The sequence below is a fragment of the Equus asinus genome, chromosome 20 (genome assembly GCF_041296235.1).
Source record: "Equus asinus isolate D_3611 breed Donkey chromosome 20, EquAss-T2T_v2, whole genome shotgun sequence".
NCBI classification, from domain to species: Eukaryota; Metazoa; Chordata; class Mammalia; order Perissodactyla; family Equidae; genus Equus; species Equus asinus.
Genome location: NC_091809.1, coordinates 53081076 through 53107807, shown reverse-complemented (window position 1 = coordinate 53107807; position 26732 = coordinate 53081076). Strand labels below are relative to the sequence as shown.

The following is a 26732-nucleotide window of genomic DNA, read 5'->3' as shown; positions in this document are numbered from 1 at the left end:
GAGCTTTGAAGCAAGAAAAAAAGTTGCCCTCCTCGTAGCTTTTATCAAAGACATTGACTGCAACGAGCAGGAACTCCTGTTTTATTGATTTTCTCTATATTTTCCTCTATTCAACTTCATAGATTTCTGCTCGAATCTTTATTACTTCCCTCCTTCTGCCTATTTTGGGTTTCTTTTGCTCTTCTTTTTCTAGTCTCTTGAGGTAAGAAGTTAGCTTATTGATTTGAGATCTTTCCTCTTTTTTCTTTTATTGCAGTAACACTGGATTATAACATTATATTGCTTTCAGATGTACATAGTAATATATTTCAAATTCTGTGTAGATTACATCATGTTCACTACCCAAACACTAATTATAGTCCATCACCTCACATGTGGGCATAATCACCCCTTTTCCCTCCTCCCCTCCCCCTTTCCCCTGTGGTAACCACCAATCTATTCTCCATTGCTATGAGTTTGTTTGCTGTTTTGATCTTCTACTTATTAGCGAGATCATATGGTATTTGACTTTCTCCCTCTGACTAATTTCACTTCGCATAATACCCTCAAGGTCCATCCATGTTGTCACAAATGGCCGGATTTCAGCATTTCTTATGGCTGAGTAGTATTCCATTGTGTATAAATACCACATCTTCTTGATATCACAGGTCCTTTGATGGGCATCTAGGTTGCTTCCAAGTCTTGGCTATTGTGAATTATGTTGCAATGAACATAGGGGTGCATGTATCTTTATGCATTTGTGTTTTCAAGTTCTTTGGATGAATACCCAGCAGTGGGATAGCTGGACCATATGGTAGATCTATCCTTAATTTTCTGAGGGTACTCCATACTGCTTTCCATAGTGGCTGCACCAGTTTGCACTCCCACCAGCAGTGTAAGAGGGTTCCCTTCTCTCCACATCCTCTCCAACACTTGTTTCCTGTCTTGCTAATTATAGCCATTCTGACCGGAGTGAGGTGATACCTCATTGTAGTTTTAATTGGCATTTCTGTGATAGCTAATGACGTTGAGCATCTTTTCATAAGCCTGTTGGCCATCCGTATATTTTCTTTGGAGAAATCTCTGTTCAGATCTTTTGCCCATTTTTTAATTGGGTTGTTGGTATTTTATTGTTGAGATGTATGAGTTCTTTGTATATTTTGGATAGTAACCCCTTATCTGATATATGGTTTGAAAATATCTTCTCCCAATTGTTAGGTTGTCTTTTTGTTTTGTCGATGGTTTCCTTTGCCATGCAGAGGATTTTTAGTTTGATGTAGTCCCATTTGTTCACTTTTTCTTTTGTTTTCCTTGCCCGGTCAGTCATGGTACGTGAAAATATGCTGCTCAGACCGATGTCAAAGAACGTACTGCCTATGTTTTCTTCTAGAAGCTTCATGGTTTCAGGTCTTACATTCAAGTCTTTAATCCATTTTGAGTTGATTTTTGTGCATGGAGTAAGGTAATGGTCTTCTTTCATTCTTTTGCATGTGGCTGTCCAGTTTTCCTAACACCATTTATTGAAGAGACTCTCCTTTCTCCATTGTATGCTGTTGGCTCCCTTGTCAAACATTAGCTGTCCATAAATGTGTGGTTTTATTTCAGGGCTCTCCATTCTGTTCCATTCATCTGTGAGCCTCTTTTTGCACCAGTACCATGCTGTTTTGGTTACTATGGCTTTGTAGTATATTTTGAAATCAGGGAGTATGATACCTCCAGCTTTGTTGTTTTTTCTCAGGAATCCTTTGGCTATTCAGGGTCTTTTGTTGTTCCATATAAATTTTAGGATTCTTTGTTCTCTTTCTGTGAAAAATGTTGTTGGAACCGTGAGAGGGATTGCATTGAATCTATAGATTGCTTTAGGAAGTATGGACATTTTAACGATGTTAATTCTTCCAATCCAAGAGCACGGAATATCTTTCCATTTCTTTGTGTCTTCTTCGATTTCTTTCAACAAGGTTTTACAGTTTTCAGTGTACAGATATTTCATCTCTTTGGTTAAGTTTATTCCTAGGTATTTTATTCTTTTGGTTGCGATTGTAAATGGGATTGTATTCTTAATTTCTCTTTCTGCTACTTCGTTGTTAATGTATAGAAATGCAACCAATTTTTGTATGTTGATTTTGCATCCTGCGACTTGACTGTATTCATTTATTTCTAAAAGTTTTTTAGTGGATTCTTTAGGGTTTTCTATATATAAAATCATGTCATCTGCAAAAAGTGACAGTTTCACTTCTTCTTTTCCAATATGGATCCCTTTTATTTCTTTTTATTGCCTGATTGCTCTGGCTAGGACTTCCAATACTATGTTAAATAAGAGTGGTGACAGTGGGCATCCTTGTCTGGTTCCTGTTCTTAGAAGGATAGCTTTCAGTTTTTCTCCATTGAGAATGATGTTTGCTGTGGGTTTGTCATATATGGCCTTTATTATGTTGAGGTGATTTCCTTCTATACCCTTTTTTTTTTCATTTTTGCTTTTGCCTTTTTTTTAAAATTAAGATTATGATAGTTTACAACCTTGTGAAATTTCAGTTGTACATTATTGTTAGTCATGTTGTGGGTACACCACTTCACCCTTTGTGTCCTCCCCCCATGTCCCCCCCCCCCTTCCCCTGGTAACCACCGATCAGTTCTCCTTGTCTATATGTTAACTTCCACCTATGAGTGGAGTCATATAGAGTTCATCTTTCTCTGCCTGGCTTATTTCGCTTAACATAATACCCTCAAGGTCCATCCATGTTGTTGCGAATGGGACGATTTTGTCCTTTTTTATGGCTGAGTAGTATTCCATTGTGTATCTATACCATATCTTCTTTATCCAATCATCAGTTGCTGGGCACTTAGGTTGCACGTCTTGGCTATTGTAAATAATGCTGCAATGAACATAGGGGTGCATGGGACTCTTGGAATTGCTGATTTCAGATTCTTAGGATAGATACCCAGTAGTGGGATGGCTGGGTCATAAGGTATTTCTATTTTTTTTTTTAAAGATTTTATTTTTTCCTCTTTCTCCCCAAAGCCCCCCAGTACATAGTTGTATATTCTTCGTTGTGGATCCTTCTAGTTGTGGCATGTGGGACGCTGCCTCAGCGTGGTCTGATGAGCAGTGCCATGTCCGCGCCCAGGATTCGAACCAACGAAACACTGGGCCGCCTGCAGCGGAGCGCACGAACTTAACCACTTGGCCACGGGGCCAGCCCCAAGGTATTTCTATTTTTAACTTTTTGAGTCTCCATACTGTTTTCCATAGTGGCTGCACCAGTGTGCATTCCCACCAGCAGTGTATGAGGGTTCCTTTTTCTCCACAACCTCTCCAACATTTGTCACTCTTGGTTTTGGATGTTTTTGCCAATCTAACGGTTGTAAGGTGATATCTTAGTGTAGTTTTGATTTGCATTTCCCTGATGATTAGTGATGATGAGCATCTTTTCATGTGTCTATTGGCCATCCTTATATCTTGTTTGGAGAAATGTCTGTTCATGTCCTCTGCCCATTTTTTTGATCAGGTTGTTTGATTTTTTGTTGTTGAGCTGTGTGAGTTCTTTATATATTATGGAGATTAACCCTTTGTCAGATAAGTAGCTTGTAAATATTTTTTCCCAATTAGTGGGCTGTTTTTTGTTTAAATCCTGTTTTCCCTTGCCTTGAAGAAGCTCTTTAGTCTGATGAAGTCCCATTTGTTTATTCTTTCTATTGTTTCCCTCATCTGAGGAGGTATGGTGTCCGAAAAGATTCTTTTGAAACTGATGTCAAAGAGTGTACTGTCTATATTCTCTTCTAGAAGACTTATTGTTTCAGGCCTAATCTTTAGGTCTTTTATCCCTTTTGAGTTTATTTTTGTGAATGGTGAAAAAGAATGGTCAATTTTCATTCTTTTACATGTGGCTGTCCAGTTTTTCCAGCACCATTTGTTAAAGAGATTTTCTTTTCTCCATTGTAGGCCCTCAGCTCCTTTGTCGAAGATTAGCTGTCCATAGATGTGTGGTTTTATTTGTCGGCTTTCAATTCTGTTCCATTGATCTGTGCACCTGTTTTTGTACCAGTACCATGCTGTTTTGATTACTGTAGCTTTGTAGTATGTTTTGAAATCAGCGATTGTGATGCCTCCGGCTTTGTTCTTTTTACTCAGGATTGCTTTAGCAATTCGGGGTCTTTTGTTGCCCCATATGAATTTTAGGATTCTTTGTTCAATTTCTGTAAAGAATGTCATTGGGATTCTGATTGGGATAGCGTTGAATCTGTAGATTGCTTTAGGTAGTATGGACATTTTAACTATGTTTATTCTTCCAATCCACGTGCATGGAATGTCTTTCCATCTCTTTATGTCGTCATCAATTTCTTTCAAGAAAGTCTTGTAGTTTTCATGGTATAAATCTTTCACTTCCTTGGTTAAATTTATCCCAGGGTATTTTATTCTTTTCGTTGCGATTCCTTCTATACCCTTTTTATTTAGAGTCTTTCTCATAAATGGATGGTGTATCTTGTCAAATGCTTTCTCTGCATCTAGTCAGACGATCATGTGATTTTTATTCTTCATTTTGTTAATGTGGTGTAGCATGTTGACAGAGTTGCAGATGTTGAACCATCCCTGCATCCCTGGAATGAAACCCACTTGATCATGATGTATGATCTTTTTAAAGTATTATTATATTCGATTTGCTAGTATTTTGTTGAGGATTTTTGCATCAATGTTCATCAGTGATATTGGCCTGTAATTTTCTTTTTCTGTCTTGTCCTTGTCTGGTTTTGGTATAGGATAATGTTGGCTTCATAGAATGAGTTAGGAAGCCTCCCCTCCTCTTCAATTTTCTGGAAGAGTTTGAGAAGGATAGGTATCAAGTCTTCTTTGAATGTTTGGTAGAATTCACCAGGGAAGCCATCTGGTCCCGGACTTTTATTTTTTGGGAGGTTTTTGATTGATGTTTCAATCTCATTACTGGTGATTGGTCTATTCAAATTCTCTACTTCTTCTTGGTCCAGTTTTGGAAGGTTGTATGTTTCTAAGAATTTATCCATTTCTTCTAGATTATACAATTTGTTGACATATAGCTTTTCATAGTATTCTCCTATCTTTTGTGTTTCTGAGGTGTGTGTTGTAATTTCTCCTCTTTCATTTCTGATTTTATTTATTTGAGCTTTCTCTCTTTTTTTCTTGGTGAGTCTAGCTAAGTGTTTGTCAATTTTCTTTATCTTTTCAAAGAACCAGCTCTTGGTTTCATTAATTTTTTCTATTGTTTTTTAAATCTCTATTTTGTTTATTTCTGCTCTGATTTTTATTATTTCCCTCCTTCTGCTGATTTTTGGATTCGTTTGTTTTTCTTTTTCCAGTACCCTTAGATGCACTGTTAGATTGTTTATTTGGGATTTTTCTTTTTTGTTGAGGTAGGCCTGAATTGCTAAACACTTCCCTCTTAGAACCACTTTTGCTGTATCCTATAGATTTTGGCATGTCATATTTTCATTTTCATTTGTCTCCAGGAATTTTTTGATTTCTCCTTTGATTTCTTCATTGACCCAATCATTGTTCAGTAGCATTATGCTTAATCTCCACATTTTTGTGGATTTTCTGGTTTTCTTCCTGTAGTTGATTTCTAGTTTCATACCTTTGTGGTCAGAAAAGATGCATGGTAATATTTCGATCTTCTTAAATTTATTGAGACTTGTTTTGTGGCCTAAAATGTGATCAATCCTGGAGAATGTTCCATGTGCATTTGAAAGGAATGTATATTCTGTGATTTTTGGATGGAATGTTCTGTATATATCCACTAAGTCCATCTGGTCAAATGTGTTGTTTAAGTCCAGTGTTTCCTTATTGATCTTCTGTTTGGATGATCTATCCAGTGGTGTAATTGGAGTGTTAAAGTCCCCTACTATTATTGTGTTACTGTCTACTTCTCCTTTTATGTCTGTTAATAATTGCTTTATATATTTAGGTGATCCTATGTTGGGTGCATAGATATTTACAAGTGTTATATCTTCTTGTTGGATTGTTCCCTTTATCACTATGTAGTGCCCTTCTTTGTCTCTTGTTACAGTTTTTCAGTCTATTTTGTCTGATATAAGTATTGCTACCCCTGTTTTCCTTTCTTTGCCATTTGCATGGAATATCTTTTTCCATCCTTTTACTTTCAGTTTGTGAGTGTCTTAGGTCTGAAGCGTGTCTCTTGTGTGCAGCATATATATGGGTCTTGTTTTTTTTAATCCAATTGGTACTCTATGCCTTTTGATTGGAGCATTTAGTCCATTGACATTTAAAGTAGCTATTGATAAATACGTATTTATTGCCATTTTGTTACTTTTTTCCTGGGAGTTTTAGTAGTTCTTCTCTGTTCCTTTTTCTCCTGCTCTCTTCCCTTGTGGTTTGATGGCTTCCTTTAGTAATATGTTTGATTTCTTTTGTCTTACTTATTTGCTTACTTATTATAGGTTTCTGATTTGTGATTATGATGAGGAACCTATATAATATTCTATGTACATAACAGTCTATATTGAGTTATAGACTCTTTAGCTTAACCTCTTTCTAAAAGCTCTACTTTTTCACTCCCCTCCTCCCACATTTTATGTTTTTGAAATCATATATAATCTCTTGTTTTATGTGTGTCTATCCATTACCCTCTTGTCATTGAAATAGGTAATTTTAGTACTTTTGTCCTTCAACCTTCATCTTATCTTCACAGGTGGTTGATCTGCTACCTTTACTATATTTTTACCTTTACCAGTGATTTTACTGTGCGGTTTTTCTTTGGGGGGGGTATTTTTTTTTGATAATTTTTTTATCCCTATTTCTGGTCATCGCTTTTCCACTTAAATAAGTCCCTTCAGCATTTCTTGTAGAACTGGTTTCTTGGTGATAAACTCCTTTCATTTTTGCTTGTCAGGGGAGCTCTTTCTCTCTCCTTTCATTCTGAATGACAACCTTCAGGGACAGAGTCTTCTGGGCTGTAGGCTTTTTCCTTTTAGCACTTTAAATACATCATGCCATTCTCTTTTCACCTGTAGGGTTTAGGCTGAGAAGTCTGCTGATAGCCTCATGGGCTTTCCTTTGTATGTCACTTGTTGCCTTTCTCTTGTCACTTTCAGGATTCTCTCTTTAATTTTGGACATTTTAATTATAACATGTCTTGGTGAGGGCCTCTTTGTGCTTATCTTGTTTGAAGCTCTCTGAGCTTCCTGTACTTGAATGTCTGTTTCCTTCCTTAGATTAGGAAAATTTTCATCTATTATTTCTTCCAATAAATTTCTGCCCCTTTGTCTCTCTTCTTCTTCTGGGACACCTATAATATGAACGTTAGTGTGCTTGATATTGTCCCAGAGTCCCCTTAGACTGTTCTCATTCTGTCGATTTCTTTTTTCTGTTCTCCTTGGGTGATTTCCTCTAGTCTTTCGTCTAGCTCACTGATCCAGTCTTCTTTATCCTCTACTCTACTATTGAGACCCTCTAGTGAGTTTTTCATTTCCAGTATTGTATTATTCATTTGTGATTGGTTCTTCTTCATATTTTCCAGTTCTTTGTTGATGAGCTCACTGTGTTCATCCAGTCTTCTCCAAATATCTGTGAGCATCCTTATGAGATTTTGTTTGAACTCTTTGTTGGGTAGGTTGCTTACTTCTGTTTCACTTAGTCCTTTTTCTGGGGTTTTGTCCTGTTCCCTTGCTTGGAAAGTATTCCTTTGTCTCCTCATTATGCCTCTTTCTCTGTGCTTATTTCTATGTATTAGGCGAGTTGGCTATGCCTCCTGATCTTGGAGAAGCGGCCTTATGTAAGAGATGCCTTTTGAGGCCTAGTAGTGTGCTTCCCTCTTGTCACCAGTCCAAAAGATACAGGAGTGACACCTTTGTGGGTGACTTGTGTCCTTCTGCTATGGCAGGGTTGCTCTTAATGCAGGTACCCAGGGAATCTAGTCTTTCCTTCCCTGGCCAGCTGTTCATAAATCTGGTTTGGGGGAGCCTCACCACCAGTGGCTACAAGGTCTAACAGCACACTCCTGTTGCAGTTTTCTTGTTAACTGGGTAGGTACCCGGTGTAGCTGGTTGCTAGGCTCAGGGGCTTACAGTTGCTATAGGCCCCAGGCCTACAAGCCTGTTGTCAGTTCTCTGAGGAGTGCAGCTGAGTGGGCCTGGCCCTAGGTATGGGAGCACTTAATTGTTTCAGGCTTTGGAAGGTGGGGCTGATCCTTTTTATGGCTATTTGTGAAGCATAGGTCTTCTGCTGCTTATAAGCCTCACCCCTCACAGGACCACACACACCATCAACACAGTCCTGGTCCATGCACACTTCCCAACCCCCTGGAGCGTACCCCGATGCCCCACTGCAGAGGACCCCACCTCTCCACCAATGCCCCCAACAGTTCACCTGGTCCTCACATAGGCCCTGCCCCATAGAGGTGGACACATTTGCCTGCCTGTAGAGGATCAAGGCACCCAGTCAATGCAGGCCGACAAGTAGTCTGAGGGCTTGCTGTTGGGCAGGGCAGGTCCCTAGGGCGGGCTGCTTGCCCTGACTGAACTGGATTAAATCTGCACCCTAGTGGGTCTGGCAGCCCCCTGGGCTAACAGGCCAGAAGAAGAACCTCAATGGTGTCTGCATCAGCACACCTGGACCAGGTCAGAACAATGGCCCCTACCAATGTCTCAGTCTCCAGAGAGGTCCCTCCTCTCACCAAGATGCCCCCAGAGCCCACCAGGTGAGTCTCTTTTCACCAAAGGACTGTCAGCCTTCTCTCTGGTGATTTTAGGTTGCTGAGACAGGTGAGTTTGTGTGTGGGCCCTTTAATACCTGAGTCTTTTCAGCTTTTGTCTGATAGCTTTCCTGGGGGTATTCCCTGCTACAGTTAATAGCCAGTGAAGCCAGATAGTAAGACCCTCATCTCGGTTGTGCTGAGTCTGAAGAATTCTTATAGCAGTATCACCCCAGCTCCAGACCTCACTCCTCCAGGGAGGGCTGCATATCTTAGGGTGGCTCCTGCCTGGCCAGCTGAGAAACTCTGCTGCTCCCAAATGTCACTTTTTTCTCTCCAGCAGGAATTTCTGCCCTTTCTGCCTTAGGACTGTCCCTTGTTGTGGGGGTTCTTTTTATCCAGTTTTCGGTTTTCTATCCAGGTAATTTTTCCAAAAATTGTTGTAACCTGGTTGTGTTCGTGGGAGGAGATGAGTTCAGAGTCAGCTTACACTGCCATCTTGACGGGATCTCTCTTTCCTCTTTTTTAATATAAGCATTTAGTGTTATAAATTTTCTTCTCAATACTGCTTTAGCAGTATACCACATAATTTGATATGCTGTATTTTCATTTAGTTCTATCATTTAAAAAAAATTTCCTTTGAAACTTCCTCTGTGATCAATGGATTCTTTAGAAGTATGTTGTTTTGTTTTCAAGTGTTTAAAGATTTTCCTGTTATCTTTCTGTTACTGATTTTTAGTTTGATGGCATTGTGAACAGGAAACATATTCTGTACGATTTAAATCCTTCTAAAATGTTGATGTTTGTTTTACAGCCCAGGATATTGTCTATCTTGGTTTATGTTCCATGGGCAATTGAAGAGACTACGTATTTCACTACTGTTGGATGGAGTTTTCTATAAATGCTAATTATATCCTTTTGATTCATGGTGTTGATGAGTTCCATATCGTTGCTGGTTTTCTGTCAAGTTGTTCTATGAATGGTTGAGAGAGGAGTGTCAAAGTCTTCCACTATAATTGTGGTTTTGTTTATTTCTCCTTTCAGTTATGCCATTTTTCACTTTACATATTTTGAAGCTTGGTTGTTTGTGCATACACATTTGCAGTTATTATCCTCTGGTGGTTTGAGCTTTTTATCATTATATATTGTCCCTTTTTGTTTTTAGTAATTTTTTGCTCTGAAATTTACCTTATCCAATTTTATTTTAGCTACTCCTGCTTCCTTTTGATTATTGTTTGCATGGTATATCTTTTTCACCCTTTTACTTTCAACTTACCTATGTCATTGAATTTGAAGTGAGTTTCTTGTAGACAGGATATAGTTAGGTAGTTTCATTTTTTGTTTTTTAAAAATCCACTCCATCTTTGTTTTTTGATTATTTTATGTAGATCATTTATATTTAAGGTAATTCTTGATATGTTGGAGCTTAGGTATGCCATTTTATCATTTGTTTTCTGTTTGATTCCTCTTGTTTTTGTTCATCTGTCTGTCTTGTTTTGCCTTTCTGTGGGTTAAACATTTTTTAGGATTCCATCTTGATTTACTTATGGTGTTTTGGAGAGATATACTCTCCAAATATATAATATCTGTAGTTTCTCTGAGTATTATAATATATATACACAGCATATCACATTCTACCGGTATCAACATTTTACCTCTTGAAGAGAAATATGAAAATCTCATTTCCATTTAGGTCTCTTTATTTTTCCCACTTTTAAATATTGTCTTTAGTATCAAATGGTGTTATAATTTTTGTTTCAAGCATCAAATATGACTTATAAAACTCATGAGAAAGATGGTCTATCATTTCTTACTCTTATTTATGCTTCCTGTTGTCATTTCATCCTTCCTAATGTTCCAAATTTCTTTCTTTTAGCATTTAATTTCTGTTTAAAGAGCAACTTTTTTTTTAATTGAGTTAATGATAGGTTACAATCTTGTGAAATTTCAGTAGTACATTAATGTTTGTCAGTCATGTTGTAGGTGCACGACTTCACCCTTTGTGCCCACCCCCCACTCCACCTTTCCCCTGGTATCCACTAAACCGTTCTTAATCCATAATTTTAAATTCCTCATATGAGTGGAGTCATACACAGATTATCCTTCTCTCACTGGCTTATTTCACTTAACATAATTCCCTCAAGGTCCATCCATGTTATTGCAAATGGAATGATTTTGTTCTGTTTTACAGCTGAATAGTATTCCATTGTATATATGTACCACAACTTCTTTATCCATTCATCTGTTGCTGGGCACTTAGGTTGCTTCCATGTCTTGGCTATTGTAAATAATGCTGCAATGAACATTGGGGTGCATAGGACTTTTGGGATTGCTGACTTCAAGCTCTTTGAATAAATACCAAGTAGTAGGATAGCTGGATCGTATGGTAGTTCTATTTTTAATTTTTTGAGGAATCTCCGTACTGTTTTCCATAGTGGCTGCACCAGTTTGCATTCCCACCAGCAGTGTATGAGGGTTCCTTTTTCTCTCTGCAACCTCTCCAACATTTGTTACTATTAGTTTTAGATATTTTTGTCATTCTAATGGGTGTAAGGTGATATCTTAGTGTAGTTTTGATTTGCATTTCCCTAATGATCAGCGAAGATGAGCATCTTTTCATGTGCCTATTGGCCATCAGTATATCTTCTTTGGAGAAATGTCTGTTCATGTCTCCTGCCCATTTTCTGATCGGGTTGTTTGATTTTTTGTTGTTGAGTTGTGTGAGTTCTTCATATATTATGGATACTGAGCCTTTGTCGGATGTATGACTTGCAAATATTTTTTCCCAGTTAGTGGGTTGTTTTTTTGTTTCAATCCTGTTTTCATTTGCCTTGAAGAAGCTCTTTAGTCTGATGAAGTCCCATTTGTTTATTCTTTCTATTATTTCCCTTCTCTGAGAAGGCATGGTGTCCGAAAAGATCCTTTTAATACTGATGTCAAAGAGTGTACTGCCTATGTTTTCTTCCAGAAGCCTTATGGTTTCAGGTCTCACCTTTAGGTCTTTGATCCATTTTGAGTTTATTTTGGTGAATGGTGAAAAAGAATGGTCAATTTTCATTCTTTTACATGTGGCTTTCCAGTTTTCCCAGCACCATTTGTTGAACAGACTTTCTTTTCTCCATTGTATGCCCTCAGCTCCTTTGTCAAAGATAAGCTGTCCAGAGATGTGTGGTTTTATTTCTGGGCTTTCAATTCTGTTCCATTGATCTGTGCACCTGTTTTTGTACCAGTACCATGCTGTTTTGATTACTGTAGCTTTGTAGTATGTTTTGAAGTCAGGGATTGTGATGCCTCCCGTTTTGTTCTTTTTTCTCAGGATTGCTTTAGAAATTCGGGGTCTTTTGTTGCCCCATATGAATTTTAGGATTCTTTGTTCTAATTCTGTAAAGAATGTCATTGGGATTCTGATTGGGATGGTGTTGAATCTGTAGATTGCTTTAGGTAGAACGGACATTTTAACTATGTTTATTCTTCCAATCCATGTACATGGAATGTCTTTCCATCTCCTTATGTCGTCATCCAATTCTCTCAGAAAGGCCTTGTAATTTTCATTATATAGGTCCTTCACTTCCTTAAATTTACCCCAAGGTATTTTATTCTTCTTGTTGCGATTGTGAATGGTATTGTGTTCTTGAGTTCTTTTTCTGTTGGTTCATTACTGGAGTATAGAAATGCTGATTTATGAAAATTGATTTTATATCCTGCAACTTTGCTGTAGTTGTTGATCACTTCTAACAGTTTTCCAATGGATTCTTTGGGGTTTTCTATATATAAGATCATGTCATCTGCAAACAGCAAGAGTTTCACTTCTTCCCTCCTTATCTGGATTCCTTTTTCTTGCCTGATTGCTCTGGCCAGGACCTCCAGTACTATGTTAAATAAGAGTGGTGATAGAGGGCATCCTTGTCTCATTCCTGTTTTTAGGGGGATGGAGTTCAGCTTTTGCTCATTGAGTATGATGTTGGCTATGGGTTTGTCATATATTGCCTTTATTATGTTGAGGTAGTTTCCTTCTATGCCCATTTTGTTCAGAGTTTTTATCATAAATGGCTATTGGATCTTGTCAAATGCCTTCTCTGCATCTATTGAGATGATCATGTCGTTTCTATTCCTCAGTTTGTTGATGTGGTGTATCACGTTGATTGATTTGCGGATGTTGAACCATCCCTGTGTCCCTGGTATGAATCCCACCTGATCATGATGTATGATCCTTTTGATGAATTGCTGAATTCTGGTTGCCAAAATTTTGTTTAGAATTTTTGCATCTATGTTCACCAGTGATTTTGGCCTGTAGTACTCTTTTTTCATGGTGTCCTTGTCAGGTTTTGGTATCAGTGTGATGTTGGCCTCATAGAATGTGTTAGGAAGTGTTCCATCTTCCCTAATTTTTTAGAATAGCTTGAAAAGGATAGGTATTAAATCCTCTCTGAAAGTTTGGTAGAATTCCCCAGGAAAGCCATCTGGTCGTGGTGTTTTATTCTTTGTGATGTTTTTGATTGCTGTTTCAATCTCTTTCCTTGTGATTGGTCTGTTCAAATTGTCTGCCTCTTCTTGAGTGAGCTTTGGGAGATTGTAGGAGTCCAAGAATTTATCTATTTCCTCTAGGTTATCCATTCTGTCGGCATATAGTTTTTTGTAGTATTCTCTTATAATCTGTTGTATTTCTGCAGAGTCTGTTGTTATTTCTCCTTGCTCATTTCTGATTTTGTTTATTTGAGCTTTCTCCCTTTTTTTCTTTGTAAGTCTGGCTAGCGGTTTGTCAATTTTATTTATCGTCTCAAAAAACCAGCTCTTTGTCTCATTGATCCTTTCTACTGCCTTTTTCGTTTCAATAGTATTTATTTCTGCTCTGATTTTTATTATTTCTCTCCTTCTGCTGACTTTGGGCTTCATTTGTTCTTTTTTCTCTAGTTCAGTTAGGTGTGCTTTAAGGTTGCTTATTTGGGATTTTTCTTGTTTGTTAAGATGTGCCTGTATTGCGATGAATTTTCCTCTCAATACAGCTTTTGCTGTATCCCATATGAGTTGGTATGGCATGCTATCATTTTCATTTGTTTCCAGGTATTTTTTTATTTCTTCTTTAATTTCTTCAATGATCCATTGCTTGTTCAGTAGTGTGTTGTTTAGTCTCCACATCTTTGTGCCTTCTCAGCTTTTTTCTTGTAATTAATTTCTAGCCTTATAGCACTATGATCAGAGAAGATGCTTGTTATTATTTCAATTTTTTTAAATTTGTAGAGGCTTGCCTTGTTTCCCAACATATGGTCTATCCTTGAGAATGTTCCATGTGCACTTGAGAAGAATGTGTATTCAGCTCTTCCAGGGTGAAGTGATCTATATATGTCTATTAAGTCCAATTGTTTTAGTTTTTCATTTAGCTCCACTATTTCCTTGTTGATTTTCTGTCTGGATGATCTGTCAATTGATGTGAGTGGGGTGTTGAGGTCCCCTACTATTATTGTGTTGTTGTTAACATCTTCCTTTAGGTCTGTTAATAGTTGCTTTATGAATCTTGGTGCTCCTGTGTTGGGTGCATACATATTTATAAGTGTTATTTCTTCTTGATGAAGTGTCCCTTTGATCATTATATATTGTCCCTCTGTGTCTCTCTTTACCTGTCTTATTTTGAAATCCACTTGGTCTGATATGAGAATTGCAACACCTGCCTTTTTTTCCTTGCTATTTGCTTGAAGTATTGTCCTCCACCCCTTCACCCTGAGTCTGTGTTTGTCCTTGGGGCTGAGGTGTGTTTCCTGGAGGCAACAAATTGTTGGATTGTGTTCTTTAATCCATTTTGCCACTCTGTGTCTTTTTATTGGAGAGTTCAATCCGTTCACATTGAGAGTGATTATTGATGCATGTGGACTTAATGCTGTCAATCTGTCGCTCATTATCTTGTTTTCCTGTGTTTCTTTTCCTGTTTGCTTTAAACTACCCATTTAATACTGCAATTTATTATGCTGGGTTTCTTAGATTTTTCCTTATTTATGATTTGTGACTCTGTTCTGTACTTTATTTTAGTGTCTACCTTGAAGTTTGTATTTAGAATCTCGTGTATAATATAGTCTATTCTCTGGTGGTCTCTTACTTACTTGACCAATACTGATTTAGACCCTTTGCTCTTCCCCTCCTAAATAGTTATTTTCATTTTTTATTCCAACTCGTCTTATTAATTTGTAGTTAGAGTGCTAAGATTGTCCTTGCTTTGGTAGTTTCCTTACCTTTACCCTAATGCTATAACTGAATAATTGCTATCCTGTTCTGGTTCTATCCATCGGTCTCCCTTTTTTCTTTTTTCAGGTATGACAGCCTTCTTGAGGATTTCTTGTAATGGAGGGCTTTTGGTTACAAATTCCCTTAACTTTTGTTTGTCTGGAAAAGATTTAATTTCTCCCTCATATCTGAAGGAAATTCTTGCTGAATAGAGTATTCCTGGCTGAAGATTTTTATCCTTTAAAGCTTTGAATATGTCACTCCATTCTCTCCTAGCTTGTAGGGTTTCTGTAGAGAAATCCACTGACAGTCTGATAGGGACTCCTTTATAGGTTATTCTCTTTTATTTTCTTACTTCCCTGAGTATTTTTTCCTTATCTTTCCTTTTTGCCAATTTTACTACTATGTGCCGTGGGGTAGCTCTTTTTACATTGACAAATCTAGGAGATCTAAAACCCTCCTCTACACACATTTCTCCATCGATCCCTAGATTTGGGAAGTTCTCTTCAATAATTTCGTTAAGCACACTTTCTGCTCCATTTTCCTTTTCCATATTCTCGGGAATTCCTATGATCCTTATGTTCTTACTCCTCATTGAATCCATTATCTCTCAGAGATTTTCCTCATTTTTTTAAATTCTTAGTTCTCTTTCTTCCTCTGTCTGGAGCCATTCAGCCTGTCTATCTTTTTTTTTTTTTAAAGATTATTTATTTTATTCCTTTTTCTCCCCAAAGCCCCCCGTGTACATAGTTGTATATTCTTCGTTGTGGGTCCTTCTGGTTGTGGCATGTGGGATGCTGCCTCAGCGTGGCTCAATGAGCGGTGCCATGTCCGCGCCCAGGATTCGAACCAACGAAACACTGGGCTGCCTGCAGCAGAGCGCGTGAACTTAACCACTCGGCCACGGGGCCAGCCCCCAGCCTGTCTATCTTCAATTATGTTAATTTGCTCTTCTGTGGTGTCCACACGGGCATTCAGGGAATCCATATTCTGTTTTATCTGGTCCACTGTTTTTCATCTCAAGTAATTCTGTTTGATTCTTCTTTATGATTTCAAACTCTTTTGTGAAGTAACTCCAGAACTCGGCTTGTTTCTCTATCTTTCTCTCTACCTCATTGAGTTTTTTTTATTATAGCTGCTCTGAACTCATTATCAGTTAGCTTACCTAATTCCAAGTCCTCAGGACTTAATTCTATGTTTTTATTGTTTTCCTTCTGGTCTGGGGCTTTTATAAATTGTTGGATGGTAGAGGAGCGGTTTTTTCCCATGGTGGTAGAATTCAGTTGCAGTTGCAGCCTGTCGCCACTAGATGGGGGTCGAGAGCCGCATGTTATGAGCTCTCTGCCTTGGGGCAAGATGGCTGCGCCCACTGGCTATGCTGGGGGGGAGGGGCTGTTACTCACATGCGCCGGTCTGGGTTCAGATCAGTTCTGTTCTCTGGTCTCCCAAGGCCCTTGGTTTATGGGGTCCCCGCGGACGGAAGCTTTCCCCCCATCAGTGGGTTTCCACTGAACCAGGGCAGGAGTCCTGGATGATCCCCTGGTGGCGCAGCCCCTCCCCCGCTCCTTCCCGACCCACACAGCAGCGATCCCAGACTCTAGGGTAGGGAGGATGTTCTCTCCTACCGTTTCAGCACCTCTGAGGCTGTAAGTAGGGTTTATGATCTCCGCCTTCTTGGTATTGTGGGTCTCTAACGAGCTGGCATTATGTTTATTTTCTGAAATTCAGTTCTTCCAATCTTTCGTTGTATTTTGGAGGGGAGAGAATCCCGGGTCAGCTCACCCCGCCATTTTGCTCCGCCCCTTCCTCCCTTTGGCCAGTCTTTAAGAGTATGGCTGCTAGTGACAAATTCTTAAAAGTTTTCCTTCATCTGAGAATGTCCTTATTTCTCCCCCATTCATGAAGGATAGTTCCACTTGACATGGATTCTGCGCTGACAGTTCTTTCAGCACTTGAAAAATGTGCCACTTTATTCTGGCTTCCATGGTTTCAAATGATAAAGCCTGTTATTTAAAGTGGTGTTCTCCTATAGATAAGGTGTCATTTCTAGCTGCTTTCAAGATTTCTTTTGTCTTTAATGTCCAAACATTTAATTATGACGTGTCTTTCTTTGCATTTATCCAGTTTGGGTTTCACTCAACTTCTTGAATGTGTAGGTTTGTGTCTTTCCTCAAATTTGGGATGTTTTCAGCCTTTGTTTCTTTGAATACTGTTCCAGCCTTCCCCTCTCTTCTTCTGGAACTCCAATGATACAAAGTTGAATCTTTTGGCATTGTTCCACAGGTCTCTGAGGCTCTCTTCATTCTTTTTTTCAATCTATTTTCTCTGTTCAGACTGTGTAAATTCTATCTGCCCTCAAGTTCACTGATGCTATCCTCTGTCATCTCCATTCTGCTACTGAGTTCACACAACACCATTTAAAAAATCTCTGTTATTGTATTTTTCAGTTCTACAATTTTCATTAGGCTCTTTTCTATAACTTCTATTTCTTTGCTGAAATTTTCCATTTTTTTATTTGTTTCAAGACAATGATTGCTGACACATTTTAAGACGCCTGTTTTAAAATCATCTCAATTTTAATGTCAGTTGTCTTTTTTAGCTTAAGTTGTAATTTTCCTGGTTCTTAGTGTGACAGGTGATTTTCACTTGTATCCTGGACATTGTCTATTATGTCAGGAGACCCTGCATCCTATTTAAATATTTTAGTAGGCAGTCACCTTGTTTAGCTTTAGCACACAGGTCCTGGCCTCTCTTTGGGAATTGTGGGGCCAATGACAGTTTAGTTTTCAGAGGCTTTGCAATTTTGATCTTTTCTTGGCCAGAGAAGCCTCTTTGACCCACAGGCCTGAGACTCCCTTGGCTGGGTGCCTTTTGTGGTGAAACCCCTCTTGTCCATGCCATCTGGCCACCCCAGGGTCTTGGGTGGGGGAGGGAAGTCTTAGGCTTGTTGGGGCAACCATGATTCCCAGGCTGAGCTGCTTGCTGTGGCTGGGTCCCTCTTTCTGTTGCTGCCTGATCACTCTGATATCCCCCAGTGGGGGAGGGGAGTCTCAGACCTAGCAGGAAAGAACTTTCCCCCGGCCACTTGCTAGTGGGGCACTCATCTATCCCTCTTGCTGGTGGTGCCTGGCTTACCCAACAGTGTCAGATGGACCCCACTTGATCACAAGGAATGAGCATACCGGAGCTGCCTTCTGTTGCTAGGCTGGGAAAGGACAGGCCTGGGTCACCTTCTTCTATTGGTTATGGGATGTAAGATGCTCTGTTACTGTGTTGTTTCTCCAGACCTCTGAATCAGTTCTCCTTACTTTTTAGAGTTCTCCTTTGGTTGTCTTATGCATTATTTTGAGGATTTATAGTGATACTTAGTGGGGAGAAGCAGGGAGAACACAAGTCTATGCCATTTTGTCTGGACCGAATTTTCAGCCCCATTATTTTTACACTTATCATAGTTTTCTGAATTATTTCTGATACTGAATGATTTTCTTAAGTTGGAGATATCTAGCTGAGACATAATAACTTAGTAAAATTTGGATTGGTCCTCACATATATAACTTGTGTCTGCTTTATTATGAAAGTATTACTATCATCCCTGTTTTAAGGTGAAAGGGTAAGAAAAAGGGCCTGATGTCAGAATGAGGTTATAGCTGAATGCACCCACCACACAGGGATACTGTGAGCATTAAATAAATACAGATAATGCTTTGATCACCAGTGCATGCAGTCAACAAGTGACCAATAAATGTTACTGTTCCCTTTCTTCTACACAGCCCAATTTTTCCCTTAGTTGTTTAAAGTCTTTGTGGACAAAACAATCTGTCTTTTTTTCACCTTGTATTCCTAGGGTTTAGAACAGTACCTGGTAAGAAAGGTAAAACTGCCTGAATAGCATTTATATCATTTGTAATACCTCCAATCTCCGCTAGCCTTGTGCTTTCCCTCTTCAATTTTCTTTGACCTCCTTGTGATTCAGTTTCTTGCTTGAATTAGCTCATCCATGGCTTTCCTCCCTCTCTATTCATTTGCTGTGCCTTCATGCAGTAGCTTCTCTGTGTTTATGTATTTTGATGACTCTCTGCTTCTCAGTCATCCCATTCTTGGGTAAAGATATAAAGTGTTTATTTTTCTCCTGAACATTTAAGGCAGTAACAATCAGAGCCCCTGTGACCTGTCAAAGAAGGAGTATTTCTTTATAGCATCCATTTTAATTGCTCAGAGTAATGGGCCGACCTCACAAATACAAGCTTTTAGGCAATTTATTCACTCCTCATAGCTGATAAAGAAGCTGCAAGGAGGAGTTCTAAATTTAATTCTGTAATTAAATCTAATTTAGATTCCACACTATAATCTAAAATCAAACCTAGATGAAAACAATTAGCATTTAAATCTTAATGTCTCCCAAGCCTGCATCTTATATTGCCATGTAATATCACACTCCAGAAAACACCTTTACTTTGCCTTAACAAATTAAATAGGTTAGAAAAACAGTTTGAACTACTGAAAAAAGTATCTGCACTTTGGCCCTGCATGATGAGAACACACACTGTACAAATTAAGGAACAATATACATCTAATACCATCCTCTGTGTATATTTCTTTGAGACTTCAAAACAAAATTTTCCAAATTACACTCCAGAGCCTTCTGCCAATTCTACCACACGTCTGACATTATGCAGAACTGAAGCTCAAGGAGTTAACTGTATTTTAAAGAAACCCAAAAACCAAAAACCAATATAAATGAAGGATTTATACTCACAGGCGACTCAGAAACAGAGTGGGACTCACACTTGGGGTAGACAGCACAGAACTCAAGAGTCCTCTTCCTTTCAGCAGGGAATTTAGCTTATGAGATATACTCATAACCAGAATAGATATTGAAGAAAGTTAACATTTTACTCAATTTTATTATTCACTTTTTTCTTTGTATTGAAATAAGTTTACAAAGACTTCCTCTCAAGTCATTAAAACATGACTAGGTAGGAAAAGATCAGTTAAACACTTATTACCATAATTTGGATGAAGATACATAATATTCTTAGGGTTTCTTTTCAGCAGACAAAATATACCATTGGTTCAAGGATACATTAGATCCTTTCAATTCAACGTCATGCCATGAAAAGTAGAAAAACACAAAGTGAGATAATTTATTGAATCCAATGTTTTTGGTAGATTAAGACTCTTGTTTTTAAAAGCAAAATTATCTTTGTATTTCTGTAAGATTTAGGGAGAAATTAACATCAGTGCAAGTGTGCATTGTCCAAATCTAATAAGTGACATTTCTCACGGGGGTCTTGCGGTCTTCTCTGCTAAGTCAGAGAAAAGCATTTTTTCTGGACTAAGTATATATTTTTTAATCTCTTTGCAGTGGTGGTTAAACCTCAATGAACTCTGAGAAGGCAAAGAGGCAGCAATCATGAGAAAGCAGTAATATTTAATAAGTTTATATGACCTGAGAAGTACTGATGTCTTGCTGTATGTCTGGGGTCAACTGGATACTCTGGTCAGAATGGTTCAAATTTAAATAAGAAAATCTTATACAATCAATTAAATTGAGTTTATGGTTCTTTTGATATGAGAATATAGACTATATCTGATTCTAGGAGCACAATGAAAACATAATGCCTATGAAAATGAAGACTTGTGTCTATAGCATGACTTGTTTGGGAAATGATGAGAAAAATATAAAAGAAAAAAACCCTCTTTTTCTAGAAAGACTGACTGTGGTCTATGACTAAAAGCTCAAAGTTTCAATTCAACATTAATTACCTTTTATGAAATTTCCAATGTGAAGCAGAAATTGGGCTCCTTAACTAAAACAATTCTACAAAGGGCAATATTGCTCTGGTGGGAGGATTAACTCTGCAGAATGGTATTTTATTTAATAGACAGCATGGACTTCATACATATCCACTATCAGTGCCTTGAAAACCAAACAACTTTAAAAGTTAGCAGCAGTTTCTGCAAGTACAAAAATACACATTTATTACATAACATATGGTAGTAAAATTTGTCAAGATATATTATACAAACTCAAAGCATTTTAGATAAAGCATCAGTCTAATATATTATAGATTGACCGAGTATGATAAAATGACATGTAGTCTATCTTCAAATCATACAATATAATACTTTACAGCAATATTAACAAACTATTCACATTAAGTATTACAGGAGTATCTAAGGGAATACAGAGAGTAGGAATGGTTATTGAAGAACCTCAGTATCTATTTCCTTCTATGCTTCAAACTGGGTGGATGATTTTCCACCCACCAATATTAAAGAAAAAAGGCTAGAACTATTATTTTGTTAAGTAGAAAAGCAACTTCTTTCAGAAAGACACTCCAAGCCTAAGAGCTTCATTCACATCTTACAGTTCTGACAGTAGTATGCCCTAAGGGTAGGGGGAATCCCTGTTGCCTTTATATATTATACCACAAAAGATGCATATGGATACTTAGGAGTCTAAATACAGGAGTGGTTGGTTATGAGGTGCAATCTACTTCACATCTGTGACTGAGATGGCCAGTGTCATGAAGGAGCTCTTTGGACACAGAGTTCTAAAGGTTAATTATAATGCTTAGGGCAAACAGGGTCATGTCCCCTAGAGGTAGGTAGCACCTATAGCTAATACTGAAAGGACTTCTTCTATCCTACAGAAAACATTATTATTTTTTCTATAACTTAAAAATGCAACCTTTAGGACAACAGGGAAAGAACATTTGATGTGAAAGTTTCCTGGTGTTTAAAAAAAAACAAATTAGGAATAAGCTAGTTTGTGGGAGAAAGGTCCTTTTGATGGTGGACTAAAGAGACCAAATGGGTTCTAGGCAATTTCTCATAAGCAAGTAGTTAAAATGAGGGAAGATGCACATCCATTCCTGATGTTATCCCTTCAGACTAGCTGGCAAGCCCTAATAATCCAAGGAGATAATCAAGAGACGTACTAGTGTAACTTTAAGGCAAGAGAGAAGAGAAATGTCCACGGATATGAAATAAACCAATGGGGTATTAACCATCTGTAAACCATGAATCACTTGGGACAAACGTATGTAAAAATTCCCGGAGGTAAGACAATCCAAAGCCAATGACTGAAAAGAAGGCCTGACAGCCACTTTGGCAGGTGTTCTATTCTGTGACTCTTTATAACCTGCCAACCTCTAAATTGCTCTCTCAACTGCCAAAAGAAAATCAAAAAAGGGATGACTTACCAGGAATTTTTTCTGGCTGACTGATCTAAGGGCAGGGCTGCAGAAAAACATTTCAGCAAAGAGGAGCCATGCTTGATCACGTGTTGGCAAGAGCATTTGTGTCATAGAGAAAGGACTATTGCTGCAGCCTTTCCCTCTACACCAACACAGGGAATGCTGTCAGAAGCTCACCTTCTAATAGGAAAGGTTGTGTTTCTGAAGAATGTTCCTAGCACAGGCACCTTTGGAAAGGACACTGAAATGAGCAACCATTTCCTTCTTTCTCCTCACAGCTCTGTTTCCTGGAGGCTTTGCAGAACAATGCAACACTAAAGGAGAACAAATAAACGAACGTAACCAACAAAGAAACTATGACATCATGGTACCCACGGCTCTTGAATCATCCTAGTTTTCTCCAGTCTAGCAGCATCAATGGGTTGGTTCCTGGAAGGATCCTGTGAGGGCATGTGACTGCAAGACATCACAGAAATGGCCACTGGCTGGGATTCAGGGAAACGTTTCACATGATTTCCTTCATTCCTGGACCTGCTTTTCTTCTTGATGCTTTGCTTAGGGGAATTTTTCTTGTCTACTTATTAAAAACATTCCACGGAATGTGGATGGTTTCTCTGCACCTTTCCTCTCTCTCCAGTCCTTGTTCCTCACTTATGACATCCTGGCCTTCTCAGGATACTAATCTCACATAAGGCTTGATTCCTCTATGGAAGATGTTTCCTCTAGCCCTGTGCTAGTATCTCTAAAAACACATGACAGGACCAGTCTCACGCTCTAATAAGGAAAAAATAGGGAAAAGCCTCCTTAGGTGACGAAAGTTTGTAGTCTAACCTTTTTGCCAAATAGTCTCAATAAAGAGAATTCTTTTGTTGTCCTAAGTATTAGCGATGATTACCCTTATGCTACCCATCCCAAGTATTTTATACAAAGGGGTCATAATAATTATTGTCTTTATGTCATTATTAGCCCAGTTTCTGTTCTTGTAGACATCAGATTCTTATTGTGATTAAATGTCTTTGGTTAAATGTCTGTCCCCAACATCGCAAACCACTGTAGGCCCTGAATCTGGGCTGGTCACATCATCCACAGTCAAAGAGCTGGGTGAGGATTGTTCACAAGGCCGAGCACCAGGAGAGCACTGCCCACTTATCTCTCCTTCCTCGTGTGACTGTGTACAAAGCTTGAGTCTGTCTTCCACTAGGATGAATGGAGAGCAACAGTGTTTCTCTGAGTCCTGGCTGGGTTGAGAATTATACCGCTGGGCTGTTTGCACAGCTCCAAGTCCTTTAGCTGCCCTTAGGGGCACGTCTTTCTGTCTCTCTTGCAGTGAGTTGGCTTCTGGAACACCAGAAGCATGTGGAGGTACCTCCATGGGTCCTTGTAGAGATCCTGTTTTCTTTTCCTCTGGTCTGTATGCCTTTGCCTTCTTTTTCAGGGACCAATTTTTCAAACTGGCCACACCATTTCTCAACCATGTGCTGGGGTGAAGAGTTACAGAATGCATTTGTGAATGCCACTCTACAGTGTCCTTTTTTGTATAAGCCAGGTGGCTGCTGGCCTGCCCTGATGAAGGACCAGGCATTCCAGAAATGAGGCTGGAACTGCTAAAGTCAGAAGAAAGCTCTTCCTGTTTTCTTTGAGCTTGAAAAGTGCAATCTATGGGAGAGGAAGTTTCAGTAGGTGTAAACACAGAGTGTTCTGAAATCTGAGAAAAAGCACTGTCCTGGGAGCTCACTGATGAGCCAGATGGGGAAGTGCCTGGGGAGGACAAGCTGGAATAGCTAGTCCTCGGGCAGATGTTTAATCTCGGGGGTAAAATCTTCTCAGTGTTTTGGTTTGTGGCACTACTTTTGCCCACCTCAATCCCCATGACCAAACTCTGATTAATAAGCTTTTGCCCCTCCATTTGCAAAGACTTGTGCCGCTTAAGATAATCTTCCTCTCCATGCAAGAGACTGGATTCATAGCTGGTTTTATGTTGTTTCTTTGAATAAAACCCCCTGAGATACGTCAGTTTGCAGTGCTGGTCATCAATGCTGGGCTCTGAGCAGCGCCGGTGCCTCCTTGAACTCTTGAGAGCATCTGCTGTGTGTGGCGGGGAGTAGCCAGATGCATCTGCTTCAAAGGGCTGGCTCCTGGGATGATCATGTGAGGACATGTGACTACAGGATGCCACAGAAATGGCCACTGGCTTGGATTTAGGGAAAAGTTTCACATGATTTCCTTCATTACCAGATATGCCTTTCTTCTTAACATTTTTATTAGTGGCATTTTTCTTGATATCAGTGCCTGTGACTAAACTCTTTTTAAAACATGTCTTACCCTCTTCCTGGAGGGGTTGATTCTGCTTCAGATAGTCCTCGTCCTTTTGCGAGAGAATTGCATCACAGCTGGACTTGCGCAGCTTCTTCTGATAAAACTCCCTGAGATAGGAAAGCTTTGAATCTAGATAGTCAATGCTGGGCTCCGAGCAGCGCCGGTGTCGCCTCAGGCTTTTCGGAGCATCTGCTGCAGCTGTGGACAGGTAGCTGGGTGTGCTCATGGCAGATGGGGCCCTGGCATGATCCTGCAGTCGGCCCTTTGTGTACATTACTGTAATGTTCACTGGCTTGGATTCAAGAGGCCGTTCCATTTGAACATCTTCATCTTTAGAATGGTCTAAATCAAAGTCACTGAGGGTTAAAAGGCCTTCTACCTCAGGCTGGTCGAGATCATAATCACTGAGGGTTAACACAGAGTCCATGCTTCTGCTACCTTGACCAAGTTTCTTTACCAAGTCACTACAAGGAGCATCAACATCCTCATTTAGCTCATTTTCCAAGCTGTCATAGGAAGAGTCATTCAGTTGGAAGCAAGAGATATCTGTCAAAAAAATCAAACCATGGTTAACATTTCTACCTGCTACAAATACACGTTGCCTTGAAGACAACAACTATGGTGCTTAGTTTAATCCTCTTTTCATGTAGATTGCTCAAATTCCTACTTTCACGAAAGAAAGGATCTTTCACAATCTTCCCAATTAGTGCAGAATAAAAAAAAATTGTTGGCGTATAGTAGATTTATCTCAGTTCCTGAAGAAATGGGCTTTCCTTAAGGAAGATTTCCTCAAAGTTATGAGGACATGTCATAATACCAAGAAATGGCAAAAAGTATAAAGGAATTATTGCCAGGTGTACCAAGGTTCTGAATAAGACTCTACCTTTAACATGGATCGCAGGCAGGTACACATAATTAACTCTAGTCTCAGGGAAACCATTTTCTAACCCTATCAATTTTTCTTTGACAAAATTCTTTAATACTCATTACTTTATTTAATCTTTATGACAATCATATAGGTTAGACATTATGGCTATCCATACTTATAGACGAAGATACTGATGTTCAGTGGCATAGAATAACTGGCCAACGATAACATAACTAGTAATTGGTGGTACAGGAATTACGTATTCTGGAAGGTTGAATGTCTTCAAATCTCTCCAATGATGCTAGTTGTTTGTAAACTATTTTGTAGTGCACTAGAATTAGGTGTCTCAGGGACCACTAAGAGGAAGGAAAGGAAGAGAAAGACCAGGCCTGCCTCTACTGCCTCTCTGGGTCTTCTATTCTAGTTTCAACCACAGCAGTTCTATTATATCTATTTGGGTTTCTTGTAAAGTTTTATTTAAAAAAAAGTTAAAGCCACCATCTGTATTATATTGCCACTAACAACTTCTTGAAGTCTGAGATCTCATCTTATCCCTTTCATAATCCCCACAGTGTTAACATACCCTCACCTATTAACAGGCCTTCTAAGGAAGGAGCAGAAGCCCTAGGCCAACTGACTCAGGTCAGAAGCTCCCTCCATCTGAGCTGCTGGAGGCTCCAGGACAACCACTGTCCCAGCATCTTCAGACATGTGTCTATTTCTCACAAAAACCAATCCAATTAGTCACAATACCTGAGGCATTCTCTCTAGTATCACATCTTACTGAAACCTCTCCCAAGAGGGAAGTGATTTCTTCTCCAAATATTCTACAGCAATTTTCAATCAGAAATTGTATAAGCAGAGAAACCTGTACAAAAAAGGAGAAAAATGAAGTGCTACTTTTCATATAGCATGCCTATAAATCAAATTTCATATATGAGTCCTGATTTTAACCAAAAAATACAAAAGAATCCTGAGAAAAATTCATGTCTGCTTTAAAAGTATATAAAACAGTTTCCCCTAAAAAGCTATGATGCTTTCAAGAGTAGCTTTGGTATAGGAATTAGTTATAATTGGTGGAATCAAGTTATTATTTGTGGCCTTAGCTTAAATGCTAACATTTTTATACCAATGGCTCTGTCTTTAAAATTAGGGTAATTTTTAAGTATTTAAGAAAACGTCTTTCAGAATTAATATCCCAAATTTTACGTTCAAAATGGGGACTCAGTCCCCCAGGGTATAAAAATTAAAAACTTCATTACCTTTTTTGTAAATTCATTTTCTAGTTCTGGGCTGGAGGAAGTAGGAGGCCAAAGAATGCTTGGAGCGATACACACGGCTAAATTAAAGGCAGTCATCTGATTGGATGAGGACTGTTGCTCAATGTTGTGTAATACCCCAAAAAGATACCTTAGGAGAACAACATTGGCTCTCGGAAGCTGGTCTAATAGCCTAAAGACAGAAAAACGCACTCTT

The 26732-nt window shown here is 38.8% G+C and overlaps 1 protein-coding gene and 1 long non-coding RNA gene across 7 annotated transcripts in view; one reads left to right on the top strand and one right to left on the bottom strand.

Annotated features, from left to right (window-relative positions):
- LOC139041097 (uncharacterized) overlaps positions 1 to 22485 on the top strand; it is a 53406-nt gene extending 30921 nt beyond the window's left edge. The window contains exon 3 of the long non-coding RNA XR_011495699.1: positions 22351 to 22485. This is a non-coding gene — a long non-coding RNA (uncharacterized lncRNA). The remainder of the gene's footprint in view (positions 1 to 22350) is intronic.
- Positions 22486 to 23005: 520 nt separating this feature from the next.
- Positions 23006 to 26732, bottom strand: part of ARHGAP20 (Rho GTPase activating protein 20) — a 114043-nt gene continuing 110316 nt past the window's right edge. For all 6 annotated transcript variants that reach the window (XM_044752376.2, XM_014844389.3, XM_070490322.1 and 3 more), the window contains 3 exons: positions 26519 to 26708; positions 26010 to 26124; positions 23006 to 24934 (listed from right to left, as the gene is read on the bottom strand). In XM_044752376.2, the coding sequence (XP_044608311.2) occupies positions 23079 to 24934; positions 26010 to 26124; positions 26519 to 26708 (2161 nt within the window). In that variant the 3' untranslated portion in view covers positions 23006 to 23078. The remainder of the gene's footprint in view (positions 24935 to 26009; positions 26125 to 26518; positions 26709 to 26732) is intronic.